We start from the raw sequence: 17,752 nt of genomic DNA, 5'->3' as shown, positions 1-17,752 counted from the left end.
CAGTCCAAACTTTGCATTGTATAAAACCAGGTTTTATTATAGCTCGTGCCTCACAGCCACCAACTGGGCACCCATCAGTCCCCACAGCATTGCTCAGCCTGCTCTCAGGGCTCCACTTCACCCTTCACCATGTCTTCATCCTCACAGATGTCCTTGTCCAGGCCTGACAGCACTGCATCCAGTGGCACCCGCGTGGCCACCAACACCAGGTTGCGTGGGGAGAACCGGGGGTTGAAGAGGGGTACGAGGGCACACTGGAAACCTGTGGACAAAGGGATAGTTGGCACCTGCAGTTCCCCACAGCCCCATACCCCATTGGCACCCACCTTGCTCCCGCAGGTACAGTAGGCGATCAAGCAGGATCAGGGTCTCCACCAGTGGGGCCAGCAGCAGCACCAGGCTGAAGAAGGCAACCACCTTGTGCTGCTGACACAGCATAGTGCACACCGACTCCGAATCCACAGGCACAGTGGCTGAATCCAGCCCCACAAGGGTCAGCCCCAGCCTGGCATACCTGTGGGATAAAGCCATACCGGTCCCACAAGCACCCAAGGAAGACACCAAGAGGGGATCAAAGGGGCACCCACCCCATACGCACTCAGGGAAGCTGAGTGTGTGGGCTTTCTTCATTGTCTGCACTCCCAGGTGCTTCTTGCTGGGGTCAGCTGCCTGAATGAGGGTCTCCAGCACAGCACGGTAGCAGTGAATACGTAAGCATTCACTATCCCTGCTCAGCCTCTCTGCATACTCCTCCACAGCATGGCATGCAGCCTCACGAGCCCGGTAGGACAACATATGGCCTGGCAGCCCAGCCACCCAGGTGCTCAGTGGGTAGCCTGGAAGGCTGGAATCAGTTGGTTCAAGGCACGTGGAGAGCTTCATATAGCAACAAGCTGCTGAGGTGACGGCAACCACCTGGGGGCTGTGGGCAAAGTGACGTAGGAGAGCCACACTGAGGTCCCCACATGCATGAAGACCTGTCAGCAGAACCTGCTCACTATCCATAGGCCCAGCCAGTGGGTTTCTGGCAGCAAGAGCTGGCCCTGGAGTTGGGGCAAGCAGGAATTCTTGTCCAGGTGCTTGTGGGTCCAACCAGCCAGCTACGTGTTGAGGGCATCGGGGACAAAGGGATGCAGGATCTGTAGGGTTTGAGGCTGTGTTTGGGTGGTGTTGGGACAGTGGTGGCCTCCTACTGTAACCTCGTGCCTGGGCTTTCTCCAGCTCCCGCAGCAGCTCCTGATCAAAGCGCTCTGCAAGGCTGACCAGGCGGCCATCACCTTCCACAGCAGTGACGGATAAACCAAGACTGAAGGCCAGGAAACGTGAGAAGTGACCCTGAAAGGATATAGGAGGATAAAGGGACATGCTTGTATAGGGGACATCCCTAAGGGTCACCTCACAGCAGCCCCTTCCTACCTGCCCTGCACCTACATCCACCACACGGTCACAGCCAGTCGCTTTGCTCAGCTGCTGCAGTACCTATAAGAGGGGAACGTGGGTTGACATGCAAGCTACGAGGTGACACCAGGAGGGTTAGAACTGAAGCACCCACCTTTCCCAGTCGCCAGATCTCATGCTGTTTCTTAGGCTTCACATGGCGACGCAAAAGTGGATGTAAACGGGGGCTTTGACACGGTGGACGTGGGGCACATCCCACCTGCCCCCTTGGGAAGGAAAGGGCATGAACAGCAGCGCTGAAAGCCAACAAGGAGAGCGGCCACACTGTGCCCTGCCCCACCATACCCCCATTCCCCAGCAGCATGGCTGCAAGCTGGGGGGGCTCTGCTGCTTCTAAGGCTGCCTGCCATGCAGATGGAAGCTTTGCCCACAGCCCCTCAGTGAAGAAATCCTGTAGGGGGGAATGAAAGATGCTGAACATGGGGATACGACGGAGACATGGAGGATGCACTGAGGACACTCACAATGATGTAGGAGTCGAGGAGGGGACGGTACAGGGATAGGAGGCGGACGATGTTGGCTGCTCGCTGCTGCTCCCAATAGAGATGGGGGGCACCTGCCATGGTTGTGACGTCACTCTGAAGGCGTGACGTCATTCAGAGCTCATGACGTCACTCTGAGCTCATGACATCACTCTGAAGTCGTGACGTCACCCTGGGGATGCCAATCTCTGCTTGTCCATGACCTGATAGAGCCACAAGGTCCATTCAGAGCCATGTCACAGCTCACAGAATCGCGATATAACACGGTCGCCACCCCCCCACCAACCCAAGACCTCCTGGGTCATAGAGACGCCCCCTCCCGCAGGCCAGAGCGGCCCCAAGCGCCACTCACCTCCCGCTTCCGCAGGCCCACGAGGCGTTTCCGTTGCCGGCAGTTTCCGCTTCCGTTGCCGGCAGTTTCCGCTTCCGTTAGTGGCGGTGTGGTGGGGGGGTGGGGGGGAGGGGAGGCCTGCTGGGAGCTCCCGGTTTCAACATGTCGGACCTGATCCTTAACGTCACCTTTGGGGTCGTCGATCGTTCCCGTAAGGTCCCATCCGGGAACCGTAAACACAAGAGATTTATTAAGAGACGCCAATTAGAACGGAAACGTCAACAGCTCCCATCTGCCGTTCAAACTAAAGGGGGAGGCCTAAAGAAATGCGGTGGTAGAGGCCGAAGGAAGAGGAAACGGACAAAGGGCGGAGGGGAACGGGAGGAGAACGGAAAGCAAGGCCCCAATGGGTCCATTGGGAACAACGAGGCTTCAACCTGCAGCACCCAGCAAGGAACGAGCACCAAAGGGCCACAAGGAGTTAATAAAACCCATAAGGGTTTAATAGGATCCTCCGGGTCCCCACCAGCACCCAGCAAGTTGGTGGCTATCGATTGTGAAATGGTGGGCACGGGACCCGGTGGGAGAAACAGTGACTTGGCACGTTGTAGTATTGTGGGTTATGAGGGGGATGTGTTGTATGATCGTTACGTGAAACCCTCGGCTCCCATCGTGGATTATAGGACGCGTTGGAGCGGCATCCGAAAGAAACACATGGAGAACGCTGTGCCCTTCTGCAAGGCACAGAGGGAGGTGGGGTGATATGGGGGGGGAAGGGGGGCTGTGGTCATGGTGGGCTTTGGGGGCTGACTGTGATGGCCTTTGAGGGCTGTCTGTAGTGGGCTTTGAGGGCTGTCTGTGGTGGGCTCTGAAGGCTGTCAGTGGTGGCCTTTGAGGGCTGCTTGTGGTGGTCTCTTAGGGCTGACTGTGGTGGGCTTTGAGGGCTGTCAGTGGTGGGCTTTGAGGGCTGTCAGTGGTGGCCTTTGAGGGCTGTCAGTGGTGGGCTTTCTGGGCTGTCAGTAGTGGGCTTTGGGGACTGTCAGTGGTGGGCTCTGAGGGCTGTCAGTGGTGGGCTTTGGGGGTTGTCTGGTGGTCTCTTAGAGCTGCTTGTGGTGGTCTCTTAGGGCTGCCTGTGATGGCCTTTGAGGGCTGTCTGTGGTGGGCTTTGAGGGCTGACTGTGGTGGGCTTTGAGGGCTGCTTGTGGTGGTCTCTTAGGGCTGTCAGTGGTGGCCTTTAAGGGCTGTCATTGGTGGCCTTTGAGGGTTGTCTGTGGCTTTGAGGGTTGTCTGTGGTGGGCTCTGAAGGCTGTCAGTGGTGGGCTTTGAGGGCTGTCAGTGGTGGGCTTTGGGAGCTGCCTGTGGTGGGCTTTGAGGGCTGACTGTGGTGGGCTTTGAGGGCTGACTGTGGCTTTGAGGGCTGTCAGTGGTGGGCTTTGGGAGCTGTCAGTGGTGGCCTTTGAGGGCTGTCAGTGGTGGGCTCTGAGGGCTGCCTTTGGTGGTCTCTTAGGGCTGCCTTTGGTGGCCTTTGGGGGCTGTCAGTGGTGGCCTTTGGGGGCTGTCAGTGGTGGGCTTTGGGGGCTGCCTGTGGTGGGCTCTGAGGGCTGCTTGTGGTGGTCTCTTAGGGCTGCCTTTGGTGGCCTTTGAGGGCTGACTGTGGTGGGCTTTCTGGGCTGTCAGTAGTGGGCTTTGGGGACTGTCAGTGGTGGGCTCTGAGGGCTGTCAGTGGTGGGCTTTGGGAGTTGTCTGATGGTCTCTTAGAGCTGCTTGTGGTGGTCTCTTAGGGCAGTCTGTGGTGGTCTCTTAGGGCTGCCTGTGATGGCCTTTAATTGCTGCCTGTGGTGGGCTCTGAGGGCTGACTGTGGTGGTCTTTGAGGGCTGTCTTTGGTGGGCTTTGAGGGCTGACTGTGGTGGGCTTTAAGGGCTGTCTTTGGTGGGCTCTGAGGGCTGACTGTGGTGGGCTTTGAGGGCTGTCTGTGGCTTTGGGGGCTGTCAGTAGTGGCCTTTGAGGGCTGTCTGGTGGTCTCTTAGAGCTGCTTGTGGTGGGTAGGGGACTGCTGAGGATATGGCATCTTGGTCCACATCCCAGTCCCCATCCTGCAGCAGATGGGATGTCTTCCCATGCTTCTGCTGCTCCCATTCAGTTGTACATCATAGCCCTAAGCTGTGATTCTCACTGATAGATCCATGCTCCTGGTTTTGAGCATCGCTCTGCTTGTGGGGCAGGACCCTCCATTGTGCAGCATGGTACACTGGAGCCTGTTCAAATGTTCTCTCTTTTCCTCCCCAGATCCTGAAGATCCTCTCTGGAAAGGTGGTGGTTGGCCATGCCATACACAACGATTTCAAGGCTCTCAAGTACTCCCACCCAAAAGCACTCACCCGTGACACATCCAAAATCCCCTTGTTGAACCGAAAGGGTGGATTCCCCGAGAACGTCAGCATCTCCCTAAAGCGCCTCGCCAAGGAACTGCTGCACAAAGATATCCAGGTCTGCTGCTGCTCCTGTTTCTCACTCCTCATCTCAGCAGCTGCATCAGGAAGCTGCTTCAAAGCTTCTTTTGGGGCGAGAAATTCCCCAGTGTCCCCAAGGAACATGGGGAACAAACAGGCAGTGTGAATAGGCTGTGGGGAGTATGCAAGAGCAGGGAGGTTTGCTCTGCTCCTTTGCAATCTGTGCTTAGGTAGGGGATGGAGGTTTGTTGTGTCCCGTCCTGGGGCTGGGGTATCCCAAGGTCAGTCACTGCCTTGTACCTCAATACAAGAGCTACAAGAGCAGCTCAGCTGCAGAGCCAGCAGCTGAGAATGTTGCTGGGGCTTTTTCTTTCTTAGCAGTGCCCTGGGCTGTGCCAACCCCTTGTCACTATCCCCAACAGGTTGGCAAAAGTGGACATTCTTCAGTGGAGGACGCCAGGACCACCATGGAGCTATACAAGATCGTGGAGGCAGAGTGGGAGCAACACTTGATGCTGAACTCTGAGCAGTAATGACTTGCCCCCACAGTCCAGCCCAAACCTCATGGATCACAGAGTCATGAGCCAATGAGAGAAAGAATAGGATTGAGCAGAGGCAGCGAGTGCTGTATGGCACTCTAGCTCACTGGTAGTGGGGATAGTGGCATTACCAACTAATGACTGTTCTTTCTCCCTACTCTGAGCATTGCATGTGCCTTTGTTATACTGTGCTCTGTACCCCACTAGAGATGTGGGGAGAACAGGGGCCACCTGTGCCTTCTGGGGGTCTATCCAGTCCCAGAGCAGTTCTGGGCTGTCAGAGCCCTGTGGGACCCCAGTCACATTGGGGTGCCCAAGCCTGGCTATACCAGGAAGAACATTCCTGTGAGGGGCAGCCGGAAGACCCTTGTAGATGGGTTCTGCCCAGCTGTGGGCAGAGAGGAGACAGGGGCAGCACTGGGACCGCACCAGGTTCATCCTGAGCACATATCCCAACCCAAGGAACAACCCCTCATTGTCCTCAGCCCAGTTATCTCCCATGTTTCACAACTACCTCTGACAAGGACCAGCTGGTGCCATTACTGCCATATGGGACAGAAACAGGCTGAGGCAGGTCCCGACAGCAGAGAAGTCCCCACACACCTGGAAGCTGCTCCATCATGGGATTTGAGTGCTGTCTTCCTCTTTGCGTAAGTGCTGCTGCGGGGGCTGAGGCGGGATCACTGTTGCCATCTGTCTCTGCCACCGGGGACGCTGTGTCCTTTACAGACACCTCTAAACACCGACGTGTATTTGTTTGCTGAGCTCTTGAATGTGCCCTGAGATCTCGGTCTGCTCTGGTTAACCCACCGTGGAGCTGCTTTGAAGTGAAATGTTTATGTTCAAAAATGCCCATTAAAAAGAAATGATTAACAAGCCCTTCCTTTCGGCTGCAGGGCCCTAGGGAAGGTGCTTAGCCCCGAGTGCACAGGAAGCAGTGCAGCCTGCAGCCTTGGGGTATATAACGACCATGTCTATCCCCCTGTGTTCCAAATTGCCAAGCATGGCTGCGTAAGGAGCAACAGGGGAAGCAGGAGGCACTTCCCACATCTCCAACTTGAAGGCTCTGCATGAAATCTTGATGTTGTTTGAAATCAAAGCAGTTCAGGAGGGGGCTGGGGAAGAGCTTGCAGAGGAGCAGGCACCAGCTTCAACAGGTCAATCCCAAGGTGTGTTGACCAGGCACAGGGTGCTCCCCCACCTTTAAATCTTGTTTCTTGTGAGCCCATTTTGCAGTCAGGGCTGCACAGTCAATGGAGAGGTACCCATGCCTCATGCAGAGCAGCAGAGCTCTGTTCTCCTGGGCTCCAAGCAGACCCTTGGAGCATGGAGTGACTGCTGTCAGATGTCACCTCCCACCTGTCAGCAGCTGCTTTGCACTGATCTTTCTTTCACTTCTTCATGCCCAGGTATGAGCCAGCCCTGCAAAGTTCCAGCACTGCTGAGACCAGCGTGCAAAGCCCAGGCTTCCTCCCCTTACTTTGGGTTGTATGGACAGAGCTGTCCCCAGCTGGGGACCCCTCATCTGCACCTGAGCCCTGTCGTGGGATTAGAGGAGCAGAGGAACTTAGGGAACAAAATGGGTCCTGCTGGGCTTAATTTAGGTTATGCTCTCTTCTTCTTAACAGTAAGATGAAAACACACTGGCACTGTCCCTCTCTGCTGGACAGAGTGGGCTGGGAACCAACTGGATCTTACCCTTGAGCCCCCTACTGCTGCTATTCCCTTGGCCATGGGCTCTGCCCACCCAGAGTCCTGCTGGGATGGCAGCAGGAGAGAGCTTCAACCCTCACTCCCTTCCCTGCATGAAGAGTGGGGCAGCCAAAACCAACATGCCCAGCCCAGCCTGTTATCCCTGTGCACCTCCTCCATCACTACAGCTCCAGCTGGTGGGCGCTGCCGGAATGGTGTCGGTGCTGAGCAGACCATGGGGAGCTCAGCCAGCCTGGCCGGTGCATCTCAATGCGTAACTGGACGCGACGGTTCTGAATGCACGTCACATTTTCCAGTGTTTTTTGGGGGTGTTTATTCCTTTATGCTCAGCTCTCAGCATGTCCCAGGCAGGGATAAGGGGTGGGAGAGACAATCGTGGCCGGAATAAAGCACTTCCCAACCTCCAGATGTTTGGCTGCGTGACGAGAGCGGCCGAGAGAGAGACACTCATTAAATATCTGTTGGGTTTGGGGATGTCTGGGTCATTAGGAGGGGACAGTGGGGCCCTAGTGCAAAGGATAGGGCCAGACAGCAAAGACTGAGGGGGGAATTTTAAGTGGAGCCCTTTATTTTGTGTATGAACACTGAGGTTTTATCCACTGTGGCAATGAGGGATGCCCAAGCCATGCAGTGGTGGAGGGGCACAGGATCAGGCAGCATGTGCCTCATGTAACATGTGTCCATCACAAAGCTGTTGTGGCCCCCGAGCACAAAGGAAGGTGAGGAGGAACTGGAGAGGCCGGGTGCCTTTGTGTCTGGCTGAGTTTGGAAGCAATTAAAGTGGGGTGGGAGTTTACAATCTGGGTTATAAATGGCCGACCGTTAAAGAAAAAAAAAAGAGATTTTACGTCTGGAAATGAGAACCAGGCAGTCCAGCCCCATCTTGTCAGCAGATGGTGCTGGGTGAGCCCATGCTTAATGGAGCTCCTGGGGGGTCACAGCCTGGGGATGGGGGGCTCACAATGGGGTCCCATGGGTGCTGTGCTGCTGCTGTGCACCCTACAAGGGGCTCAGGGTTATCATTGTGGTCACTCCATACAGCTGGGGGCACTGGGGGGGCTGTAGTGGTGTTCAGATGGCTGCGGTTTGCTGGGTGTATTGCAGTGCCAGCTGTTTCCAGTGGCTGATCGAGCTGTGCAGCTGAATGTGGGAGCTCCGTGGCTCCAGCATAATCCCCATCTCCATACACAGCCATCCCGGGATGAGTGGCCCCATGCGGGTTTGTAGCCAGAGCCAGAGCTTCATGGGCCAGGAATGGGGGGAACAGAGAGGGTTTATCCCCACCCTTCCCCATGCAATTCCTTCCAGATGTGGAGCTGTCTGGGGGTTCTACCCTGTTGCATCCTGAGGGCTCATTGTGAGGGTCTGCAGCTTTGCTTGCACCCCACCCTTGCTCCCCTGCAGCCGGTTCTCCTGGAAATGTGGCATTTCTTTATTTTTTTTTTCACTCTTTTCTCCAAATATGGGGGTAAAACGTTCAGCATCATTCATCCCCTCTGTGTGCCGGAGGGGACATAGATCCTGTTACACAGGGATGAAAGGGATGGTGGAGGTGACCCCCTGTTAGACCCCCTCCAACTCTGCCCTGGGGGGTTGCAAGGGTGGGTGCAGTGTGAGGTTTGTTCCTTTCTCTATGATTCCAATGCACGGAGCATCGGCAACGCTGTAGGTAAGGTTATGTCAGCCCTTTTGTTACAAATCCTGTTCTTCGGGGGATTAGAGGCATGCTGCAAGCCAGGGCTTGGCTCACAAAAAATCACAGCCCAGATATTTGGGGGCGAGGAAATCGGGGCCAGGAAGAGGGGAGGTAACTCATAGGAAAAGGGGTTTCAGGGATAGGAGGGAGCTGGAAGGCACTTCTAAATGTGTAAGCAATGAACTCAGCTTTACTGTTGGTTCATATGGGCTGTGATATCCAGCTGATGGGTGCCCTCAGCACCCTAAATGTGCTGTGGGACAGTCTGCTCTCCTGCATACAATGGGGATAGTGGCAGCATGGACATGACTGAAGGTGTCCAGCACAGCATAGTAATCTATTCACCCTCTATTTTCACTCCCAAAATCTTGTCTCCTTCCTTTTCAGGGCTGCCAATAGATCAAACATCATTTATTGTGCAACAATGGGATGGCATCAAGGCACAATGTGCCCCACACAACTCCTTCCTCGGGCATCTCACCAGATAGAAACCCCAGCAAACGATTCATCGTGCTCTAAGCAGATCCAATCTATCAGAGCTTTAATCTCACATTAGCAGTTAATCTTGCTTTCCCCCCCAGGCCTGCAGCCAAAGCAAACTTCCCTCAGCCCAGCACAGATCAGTGGGTTCTGTTTTGGGCACGGGGGCTCAGGATAGAGCGGGGCTTGGGGGGGCTGTGGAGAGGATGGAGGTAGATTAAGTGATGCAAGAGGTATTGGGGAGATATGGACAGCAGGAGGGTGATAGGGATTTGGAGTGGGGGGGGGATGTGGGAAGCTTGGGGGGGATGTGGGTAGTTTAGGGGGGATGTAGATTTGAGAGAGGTGCAAGCTCGGGGGGCAGATTGGGGTTGAGTGGGGAGATGATGCTATAAAGGGGGATGAAGCTATAGGGGGGATGTAGGCAACATGTAGGGAGATGCGGGTTGTTTGGGAGGGACCTCAATAGGGGAGATGGGGGCAGTTTTGGGGGGGACGTGTGAAGTTTAGAGAGGCTCTGGAACTTTAGGGAGATGCTGCAAGTTTTGGAGCTGATGGATGATTTTGGAGAATTATGGAAGTTTTGGGGGAACGATGGAAGATATGGGGATGAATGAGGGGTGCCCGTATTCCTCACCCCCCACCCTCAATTCCCTCCCCACCCCCCCGGGCTGTGCCGGTGCTCGGCCCCACAGGTGAGAGTAGCATGGGGCTCCTCCGGCAGCGGGGACGGGGCGGGGGCGGAGCGGGTGAGCCCGGCCATAAAACGGCAGCGCGGGGCCGGAGCCCGATTGAGCTGCAGCGGGGTGGGAGAGCGGCGGTGCCGGTACCGGAGGAACAAACGGAGCGGAGGTGCCGGTGCCCCTCGGTGTGTTTCCACCACCTGCTCCTCTCAAGCACCATCACCCCTTCCCCTGTGTCCTCGGTTCGCCGCGATGCCCAATTTCTCCGGGAATTGGAAGATGAAAAGCTCCGAGAACTTCGAAGAGCTGCTGAAGGCGTTGGGTGAGTGCGAGCCCCTATGGATGGGTGAGGAGAGGGGGGGAGTCCGGTTCCTATCGCCCCCCAAAACCCTCCAGCATCGCGGGTCGGGGATTGGATATAGAACCCCCAGGGCTCCCCAGCCCCTCTGCTCCCTACCCCTGCATCTCGCAGCCCACCCCATTCTTTTTCCCCTTGGGGAAACTGAGGCACAGCTTGGATCCCCCCACCCCCCTCAGCTGCAGCCTGAGCTCCTCGCTCCCTTCTGCCTGCCTCAGTTTCCCCACCACAGTGGTATAACTCTGCACTGCACACCCTCAGGCTCTCCCTGCACTAACCCCCTCCCCCAGCACCCCACACCCCAATTGCATCCAATGGGATGGAGTGTGGTGCCCCCAAATCCAGCCCCAGCCTGCAGAGCTCAGTTTGTCCCTCACTTCTCCCCCTCTCCATCCCCCCCTCAGCACTGCAGGTCCTAAGCATGGAGACACCACGGGGGTCTCAAGGTTTTAGGCAAGGCTGGAGCCCCCCTACTGCTCTCCTTTGCCTGACCCCTCCCCACCCGCCGAGGAGTCGCTGGAGCCGAATATTTTCCAAGTTAGGGGATACGTAACAAATACTTCAGTATAATTATCACTTTCTTGGATTTCATTCCCTCTTCGCCCCCTCCTCCCTCTTTTCCCCCCTCCATCACCGCCCGGTGAAGCGGTGCAGGGAAACCTCATCAGGAAAATCAATCTGCCGGGCTCAGAGCAGGCTTTGCCTTTCCCACGCAGCACATGGGGCTCCCCCTCAGCCCTGGGTGACACCCCCTCCTCCCTCCTTTGGAAGCACTGTGCTACCCCCATGGCTCCTACTGCCTTTGGGGGGGGGGCACTTTAACTTCATGCCCACACAGGGGGTGTTATTTAGCATCAGGGTGGGAGCAGCCCTAAATGGATGCATCTGTTCCTGGTGCAGGTTTTGTTCCTCCAGGGATGCTCTGCTCTGTCTGCAGGGACCCTCCCCCCTTCCCCGGGGTTACGTGGAGCTGGATGGAATTGGGGAGGGGGGCAACGGGGTCCTGGCCAAGCGCCGACCTGCTGCCTGAGGGTCACACCATGGGAACAATGTCCCCAAAGAGCAGCTCCCTGGGGAGCGGGGCCGCCTGGGTGACAGCCTGGGGCTCAAGGCATGATGGATGAGCCCCTGGGGGAGTGGGGACAAAGCCGCAGCTGCACTGTGGTTAACAAGAAGGGGAGGGGGCTGTTGGGGAACAGTGATGGGTATGAGACCCCCCCCCCCTAGTCCTTCAGCCCCCAGATGTGGGGCAGGAGCCCTGCACCATGTCCCCGCCGTCACCCCATGTGCCTCCCAGTCACCCTCAGGCACATCCGGAGCCCACACAACTCTCCCCCCCCCCCCTACACTGAAGGTAACGAGCACCAGATGTGGCCCAGATGTGCAGATGGGGGTTCATTAAACCCCCCCATAGACCCTTCCACCCCCCCATTTCCATGTTGTGCTGTCTGCAGAGCTCGGGGTCCTCCCAAACTGTGTCACTGCCAAGTCATGGCGAGGGGGTTGGGGGGCAGCCACGTGCCCCCTGCCCTGAGCTGTTCTCTCTGCAGGGGTTTATGGCATCAAGCCTTGAGTGCAGAGGGGGGGGGGTGTTTGCACGACCTCGTGATCCCCATCTGCAACCAATTCCATAGTAAAGTAGCAGCATCTGTGGCTCAGCAAAGCTCTGGAACACTGTCCCAAGAGACACTTAACCTCCCCTCTATGGGTCACACACCAGGCCAGGCAGTCAGGATATGGGGAAGGGTCAGTCTGACACCAGTCCCCTGCTTGCAGGAGTTAATATGATGCTGCGAAAGATCGCGGTGGCTGCAGCCTCGAAACCAGCAGTGGAAATCAAGCAGGATGGTGAAAGCTTCTACATCAAGACCTCGACCACAGTGCGCACCACTGAGATCAGCTTCAGGATCGGGGAGGAGTTCGAGGAGCAAACGGTGGATGGGAGGCCCTGCAAGGTGGGCTATGGGCTGAGATACACCAGCCTTTGTGCATGGATGTGATGTGTGTGTGAACACACACACGTGTGAGCATGAATCTGTGTAAATGTGTCCCCTGCCCCCAGGTGATACATGAGCCTGGCAACTGCTGGCTGTGGGGACAAATGGGCCCCATCTGTTAGGTGGTGATGGATGGTATCGCCTGGTGGGGCTGGGGGCTGCTTCACATCTCCCCCCCTAACCCAGCTCTCTCTGCTGTCTCCCCTCTTTAGAGCTTGGCCAAGTGGGAAAGTGAGAACAAGATGGTGTGTGAACAGAGGCTGCTGAAGGGTGAGGGACCCCGGACGGGCTGGTCCAGGGAGCTGACTAATGATGGGGAGCTCATCTTGGTGAGTGGGGGGGGGGGGGAAAAGAGGAGGGTAAAATGGGGGGGTGGGAGGAAGCTCCTGGAATGGGCAATGACTGTTGCTCCTTATTGCAGACCATGACAGCCGATGATGTTGTCTGCACCAGAGTGTACATCCGGAGTGACACCACCAACCATCACCCCACAACGGCTCCATTCCCCCCCCCCCCCACCCCACACTTTTCCCATGGCCCTGTGTCCCCCTGCCCCCCTGTAGCTGCCTCGTGTCCCCCCCCATCCCTGTGACTATGGGGGTGCACTGAGCAACAGGGTGTCGGGGACCACCCCATCCTTTGGGTTCGAAGTTTGTTTTGGGGGGGGTTTATAACTGTTTTTGACCTCACAGCCGGTGCTGCACCCTCACCCTGCCCTGCAGCCCTGCAGCTCTTCTTGCTCTCCCTCCCTCCCCAGTATTTATTTGTGAATAGTTGAATGGAATGGAAACACTCAACAGCTCCAGTTCGGCGGTGCCTCGAAGCTCCGACCCCTGGGAACGTCTCCTCACCCCCCCCCCAACCCCACCCCCCCTTTCCCCTCTCCTGTTTCTAATAAAGCTCCGACCCCCACCGCTGTCCCCATCCCTCCCGGCCCCGTTTGCGTGCGTTGTTCCCTCTCTATGCCACAACCCCAATGTTGCGCAAAGGGCCGGGGGCAGAGGCGGTGCCGGGCTCTGCATCGTGCCACATCCCTGCGTGGGAAGCACGGGGCACCCGGAGCCCCTATGGGGTGTAGGGCTGGTGGGGTAATCCCAATTGATGCCATGGGGAGATGCTCATGGTGCCCCCATACTGTGTTAATGGCCCCAGGGTGGGCGATGAGATGGAGAAGGGAGGGGATAGGGGGCAGATAGGGGGGGTTCCTCGGCTATAAGGTGGGTGTGGGGTTGTTGTATAGGGAGCACTTGGCTCTCTCCATTTTAGAAGGCGGCGTTGGTGTTGAGTGCCTCCTGATGAGCATCCTGCCCTTGGCAATCTGATTATATGGGGAAAAGCCAACAGGAAAGCAGCAAACCTCGGTTATAGGGCTGAAAGCTTTAGGGGTAGAGAGACACAGGGGCTACTGTGCTGCTTCCCTGGGTGTGTCGGTAGTGGCAGCAGGGCTTTACCAGGAGTGGATGGGAAACAAAAGATGTGCCCTGGGAAGACGGGAGCGGCTGCAGATGCCTTTGGGGTGACGCAAGGATGGTTGAGGGGGGGGGTTAAAGGAGGGGGGGATGCTGTAGGTTCCTCTATGGGGGAGAGTGGTGGGATTACAGCTTTGGGGGGGAGGGAATGGGGGGATGATGGAGCAGTTCTTTGCCTCCAGGTAGCGCTCATGGAATGAGCCCCAAATCTTCCCCCACACCGGGATCTGGACCATTGCCGGCTCCTGACATCACCGTGTTGTAACGGGACCGGGTGGCACCAGGAGCTGTTCCAGTCCCCCCCCAAGTCCGATCCCACCCCTCTTTCACCCGGCCATGCGATGATGGGTGGTGGGCATTGCCGTCCCCCTCCTCTTTTCAAGCCAAACTCGTTTCTATCCCTTGAGATTCTACAACAGAACCGATCCGCCTCGAGCAGCTCTTAATGAAAACCATGCGTTCCAACCCCTCGGCCCTCACGGTTTTCCGATCCAAAGGAATATCCTCTTTCTCCGTAGCCGCCCAGGGGACGGCTCCAATTTGTCTCTCTTCCGAACCCCGGGCGGGAGGGGAAGCAGCAGAGCCGGTGGTGAAAGCGGAGATGGCAGCAGGGGCCCTAATGGGGGGGTTGTGCCCCAACAGCTGGAGCTGCACATCTGGATTTGGGGGGGGGTGTGCACATCTGGATGGGGATGGGGAGGCCTTGGGGGGGGGGTCCCATCCCACTTCTTGTGCTGGTGATTGGGGGGGTTACAGAGGGGGCTACCCCACGCCAAGAGCTGGATGGCGGCCGCTCAGTGAAACAAAGGAGGATTCCTCCTCTCAGCCTCTGTTTATTGTGAAAAGACCGGAGGGGAGCGGGGCTCTGCAGGGCTCGGGAGGGAGGGGGGGAACAAGGGAGGGGTGGGGGGCTGCTAGAGTGGGTCCCAGGATGCAGAGCGCAATTGGAAAGTGATGGGTTCCCCCAAAAGGGGGCTGCAGGGACCCCCCCCCATACACACACACACACCGTGGGTGGCTGCGGGTGCCCCCCGAGCCGGCACTAATCCGCTGCCCGCTGACCCCCGGGCTGCCCCCTGGTTGGGGAGGGGGCCCCAGCTCAGCCCCGTTGCCTTTCATCTACCGCAGACAAAGCCCTACGAGGGGCTGGGGGCTTCTGAGCCGCTTTGTGCTGCGGGTGATGAATGTGTGACCCACGGGGGGCTGCGGCCCTTCTCCTTTTGCCTTTGTCATGTATTTTTCTTTGGGTCCCCAAGGTCTCTCCAGGTGGTTCCCCTCATTCCAGGGGGGTGGGCAGTGGGGCTTTGTCCTGGGATGCTTTGGCTCCTACCCCTGCTATGGGGCCAAGCTGCGGGGCTGGGCTGTCTGCAGCCCCACTGCAAGGATTTCACCTCTATCCTCATGATGGGGCAACACGCCGTGCCTGGTCCCCAGGGTCCCTCATCCCTCTGTCCCCGCTTGGGACGCGTTGACACAGCCGCCCCCATAGCGATGCCTGGGGCAGCCGGGGACAGCGGTACCCACAACTGGGCCAGCAGGGCGGTACCCCAATGCCGCCGGCTGCAGGAGGTGGCAGATGAGTGATGCTGTCACCTCCCCACGCGATGCCACCCCCAAAGCAGAGCATCCCCCACCCCCTTCCATTCCAGCCCCCCCAGGACCCTCCCTCCCCTCTCTCTTTTCAAGTCTTGATGTTGAGGCTGATCCCGTTGCAGGAATGGGGACGGGATCCCCCGGTGCTTTTGTTCCTCAGCATTTGAGCTCATTCTACCAAGGGGGGGACTCCTCATAGGGAGAGCTCTGCCCCATAGCTCGCCCTTGAGACCCCCCACTCACCCGGCTCAACCCCCACAGGGTGGGAACGAGGCACGGAGCCTTTTGCGGGGGTCTCTGCCACCCCCATCCCTAGGGATGCAATAGAGTCCCGGGATGGAGGAGCCCAAGAGATGCTGACCCCTGGCGGCTGCCTGCAGGTTGTGGGGTGGGGTGGGAGGGGGGATGATGGAGGCGTGCCTCAGTTTCCCCATCTGCTGCCCCGGTAATGACAGGGCAGTGGGTGGCCCTGCCTGTCTCCCCTCCTCCCGGCGCTGGGTGGCTTCAAAGGGCCCCTTTCCCTGCGGGGGGGGCACGGTTCGGGTTGTGAGGGCAGCAGCGGCTGTCGAGGGTCAGGGCCAAGCTGAGTAAGGCTGGGGAAACTGAGGCACGCCCGCAGATCAAAGCGGGCGGTGAGCGAGGCTTCCCCCCAGGGGGAGCGGCTTATGAGCCGGTAACGAGGAGGAGTCGGGATTGCTTTTAATGCCACATACAAAGTCCTCTCCACCCTCCCCTCTCCATCCCCTCCCCCCCAATAAAAGACTTAAAATTATTCCAAAAATAAATAAAAAGGGCCAGGTCCCCCCCCCCCCCCCCTTACCCCCTTCTGTGCAAAGAGAAAAAGAGAAACCCCCTCCGCTCCCCAGGCCAAACCCAGGCTCCAGCAGGAAAGAAATGGGCAAAGCAAGTGAACCGGCGGCAGCATCACCCCATGGGGTGGGGGCTGCAGGGCAGGGGTCCTCAACCCTACATAGGGCAGAGCAGGTGGAGGGCAGCAGAGCTGGAGCTTTCCCCACTTATCTCCTCGGTGTGGAATGCTCAAGAGCTGCCCAGTGCTGGGCATAATACTCCTGTATGCCCCACATTGTAGATGGGGAAACTGAGGCAGGCAGCAAAGCCCCCCCCCCCACCCTCAGCATCAGTCCAGGGCTGCACTGTCCAGGCGCAGGGAGAGGGGAATGGCTCCAAAAGAAGGGTGAATGCTGTGGGAAAGGTGACCTATGTACATCCCTGAAGGTCAATGGCTCAATGAGCCCCTTCCCCAACCACGCTGCCCCCTGCCCCTGCGTGGGACGAGCCCCCCGATGGCCTCGGCTACGAGGTCTGGCACTGAACGTGCTGACGGGTGCCATCTTCAAAGTCATCCTCGTGGTACGCTTCGCCGTATGGCCGCCGGCCTGTATTGCCATGGGATGTGTAGTCACTGAGTTCTACCTCTTCTGTGTCCTCAGTGGCCATCACCTCTTCCTGAGGTGGGAAGAAGGCTTGGAGCTGACGCAGGCGTTCGGTGGGCAGCCAGCCAGGCTCAGGGAACTTCACCTGTGGGTACACAAGGGTTGGAAGAGGATTTGGGACATAGGGTGAATACACAGGGTCCATCTCCCATCCCAATCCCACAGCTCACCTCGAACTTGAGGATGAGTTTTCCCTTCTGGAAGGGGCTCCTATAGACAGGCATCCCTTCATTAGGGATACATTTCAGATCTCCAGGTCGGATGACATCACCTGAGAGAGAGGATGAGTGTCACTGTGTTGTGCAGCATCACCGCACTGTGCCCCCCCACGCTGCTCCCAGCTTTTTGATGGGGACTTTGTGCAGATCTGGAGGTAAAAGGGGAGAAGCTGCATCTCCATCGAGCTGAGGAAGAGTGGAACTAAGGGACAGTGAAGGATGGGACTGTGTGTCCCCATGTCCCCATCCTACCTGGCTGCGAGGCGACGAGCAGGGTCCTGTTGTCCAGTGTACGGATGACCTGCCTGCAGCCACACAGAGCATCTGCCAGGCTGATCTCCCTCTTGACAATCAGATCATCCCCACTCCTCCTGAACACGGGATGCTCCTTCTGATCCAGGACAATGATGATGTCCCCAGGTTCCAGGCCAGGCACTTGATCACCCTCCTCGTGGAAGGTGATTTTCTGCCCATCCTTCATACCTACAGGGTGAATTCAGCAGCTCAGGTCCCAGCTCCAGAGCTGTATCAAGGGTGAATCCCCCCCATAACACACACAGCTCCAAGCTCCAGAGCTGTATCATGGGTGAACACACACATCTCCAAACTCCAGAGCTGTATCATGGGTGAATCCCCCTCCCCAACACACACAGCTCCAAGCTCCAGAGCTGTATCATGGGTGAACCCCCCCCAACACAAACAGCTCCAAGCTCCAGAGCTGTATCATGAGTGAACCCCCCCCATAACACACACAGCTCCAAGCTCCAGAGCTGTATCATGGGTGAACCCCCCCCATAACACACACAGCTCCAAGCTCCAGAGCTGTATCA

At 57.6% G+C, this 17,752-nt stretch overlaps 4 protein-coding genes across 6 annotated transcripts in view; 2 read left to right on the top strand and 2 right to left on the bottom strand.

Annotated features, from left to right (window-relative positions):
• Positions 1-10: 10 nt before the first annotated feature.
• Positions 11-2,359, bottom strand: RRNAD1 (ribosomal RNA adenine dimethylase domain containing 1). Of its 2 annotated transcripts, XM_015884434.2 has the most exons (7): positions 2,293-2,359; positions 1,923-2,143; positions 1,553-1,849; positions 1,417-1,479; positions 599-1,335; positions 327-514; positions 11-262 (listed from the first exon to the last, which is right to left on the bottom strand). In XM_015884434.2, the coding sequence occupies exons 2-7, from the start codon at positions 2,052-2,054 to the stop codon at positions 105-107; spliced, it is 1,575 nt and encodes a 524-aa protein (XP_015739920.1). In that variant the 5' UTR covers positions 2,055-2,143; positions 2,293-2,359; the 3' UTR covers positions 11-104. The 2 variants fall into 2 exon arrangements, with proteins under 2 accessions (XP_015739920.1, XP_015739922.1); XM_015884436.2 differs by lacking the exon at positions 1,553-1,849.
• A 15-nt stretch (positions 2,360-2,374) lies between these two features.
• ISG20L2 (interferon stimulated exonuclease gene 20 like 2) lies at positions 2,375-7,380 on the top strand. The gene is made up of 3 exons (XM_015884437.2): positions 2,375-3,024; positions 4,559-4,759; positions 5,145-7,380. Exons 1-3 carry the CDS (start codon positions 2,434-2,436, stop codon positions 5,253-5,255), a joined length of 903 nt encoding a protein of 300 aa, XP_015739923.1. The 5' UTR covers positions 2,375-2,433; the 3' UTR covers positions 5,256-7,380.
• Positions 7,381-9,649: 2,269 nt separating this feature from the next.
• Positions 9,650-12,842, top strand: CRABP2 (cellular retinoic acid binding protein 2). Its single transcript, XM_015884503.2, has 4 exons — positions 9,650-10,155; positions 11,968-12,146; positions 12,401-12,517; positions 12,610-12,842. Exons 1-4 carry the CDS (start codon positions 10,086-10,088, stop codon positions 12,778-12,780), a joined length of 537 nt encoding a protein of 178 aa, XP_015739989.1. The 5' UTR covers positions 9,650-10,085; the 3' UTR covers positions 12,781-12,842.
• Positions 12,843-16,306: 3,464 nt separating this feature from the next.
• The window catches only part of LOC107324442 (dnaJ homolog subfamily A member 1-like), a 9,325-nt gene continuing 7,879 nt past the window's right edge, over positions 16,307-17,752 (bottom strand). For both annotated transcript variants that reach the window (XM_015884466.2, XM_015884465.2), the window contains exons 6-8: positions 17,175-17,405; positions 16,875-16,975; positions 16,307-16,789 (exon numbers count right to left, since the gene is read on the bottom strand). In XM_015884466.2, coding sequence (XP_015739952.1) covers positions 16,565-16,789; positions 16,875-16,975; positions 17,175-17,405 — 557 coding nt within the window. In that variant the 3' untranslated portion in view covers positions 16,307-16,564. The remainder of the gene's footprint in view (positions 16,790-16,874; positions 16,976-17,174; positions 17,406-17,752) is intronic.

The sequence above is a fragment of the Coturnix japonica genome, chromosome 25 (genome assembly GCF_001577835.2).
Source record: "Coturnix japonica isolate 7356 chromosome 25, Coturnix japonica 2.1, whole genome shotgun sequence".
In the NCBI taxonomy this organism is placed as follows: Eukaryota; Metazoa; Chordata; class Aves; order Galliformes; family Phasianidae; genus Coturnix; species Coturnix japonica.
This window is presented reverse-complemented; position numbering and strand designations above follow the sequence as displayed.

Coding starts and splice junctions, on each gene's coding strand:
- CRABP2 (XM_015884503.2), top strand. CDS start 10,086: ATGCCCAATTTCTCCGGGAATTGGAAGATGAAAAGCTCCGAGAACTTC. Junction 12,147..12,400: donor TGGATGGGAGGCCCTGCAAG/GTGGGCTATGGG, acceptor TCCCCTCTTTAG/AGCTTGGCCAAGTGGGAAAG. Junction 12,518..12,609: donor ATGATGGGGAGCTCATCTTG/GTGAGTGGGGGG, acceptor TCCTTATTGCAG/ACCATGACAGCCGATGATGT.
- RRNAD1 (XM_015884434.2), bottom strand. CDS start 2,054: ATGACGTCACGCCTTCAGAGTGACGTCACAACCATGGCAGGTGCCCCC. Junction 1,850..1,922: donor TCCTCGACTCCTACATCATT/GTGAGTGTCCTC, acceptor TCCCCCCTACAG/GATTTCTTCACTGAGGGGCT. Junction 1,480..1,552: donor AGATCTGGCGACTGGGAAAG/GTGGGTGCTTCA, acceptor CCCCTCTTATAG/GTACTGCAGCAGCTGAGCAA.
- ISG20L2 (XM_015884437.2), top strand. CDS start 2,434: ATGTCGGACCTGATCCTTAACGTCACCTTTGGGGTCGTCGATCGTTCC. Junction 3,025..4,558: donor TCTGCAAGGCACAGAGGGAG/GTGGGGTGATAT, acceptor TTTCCTCCCCAG/ATCCTGAAGATCCTCTCTGG. Junction 4,760..5,144: donor TGCTGCACAAAGATATCCAG/GTCTGCTGCTGC, acceptor TATCCCCAACAG/GTTGGCAAAAGTGGACATTC.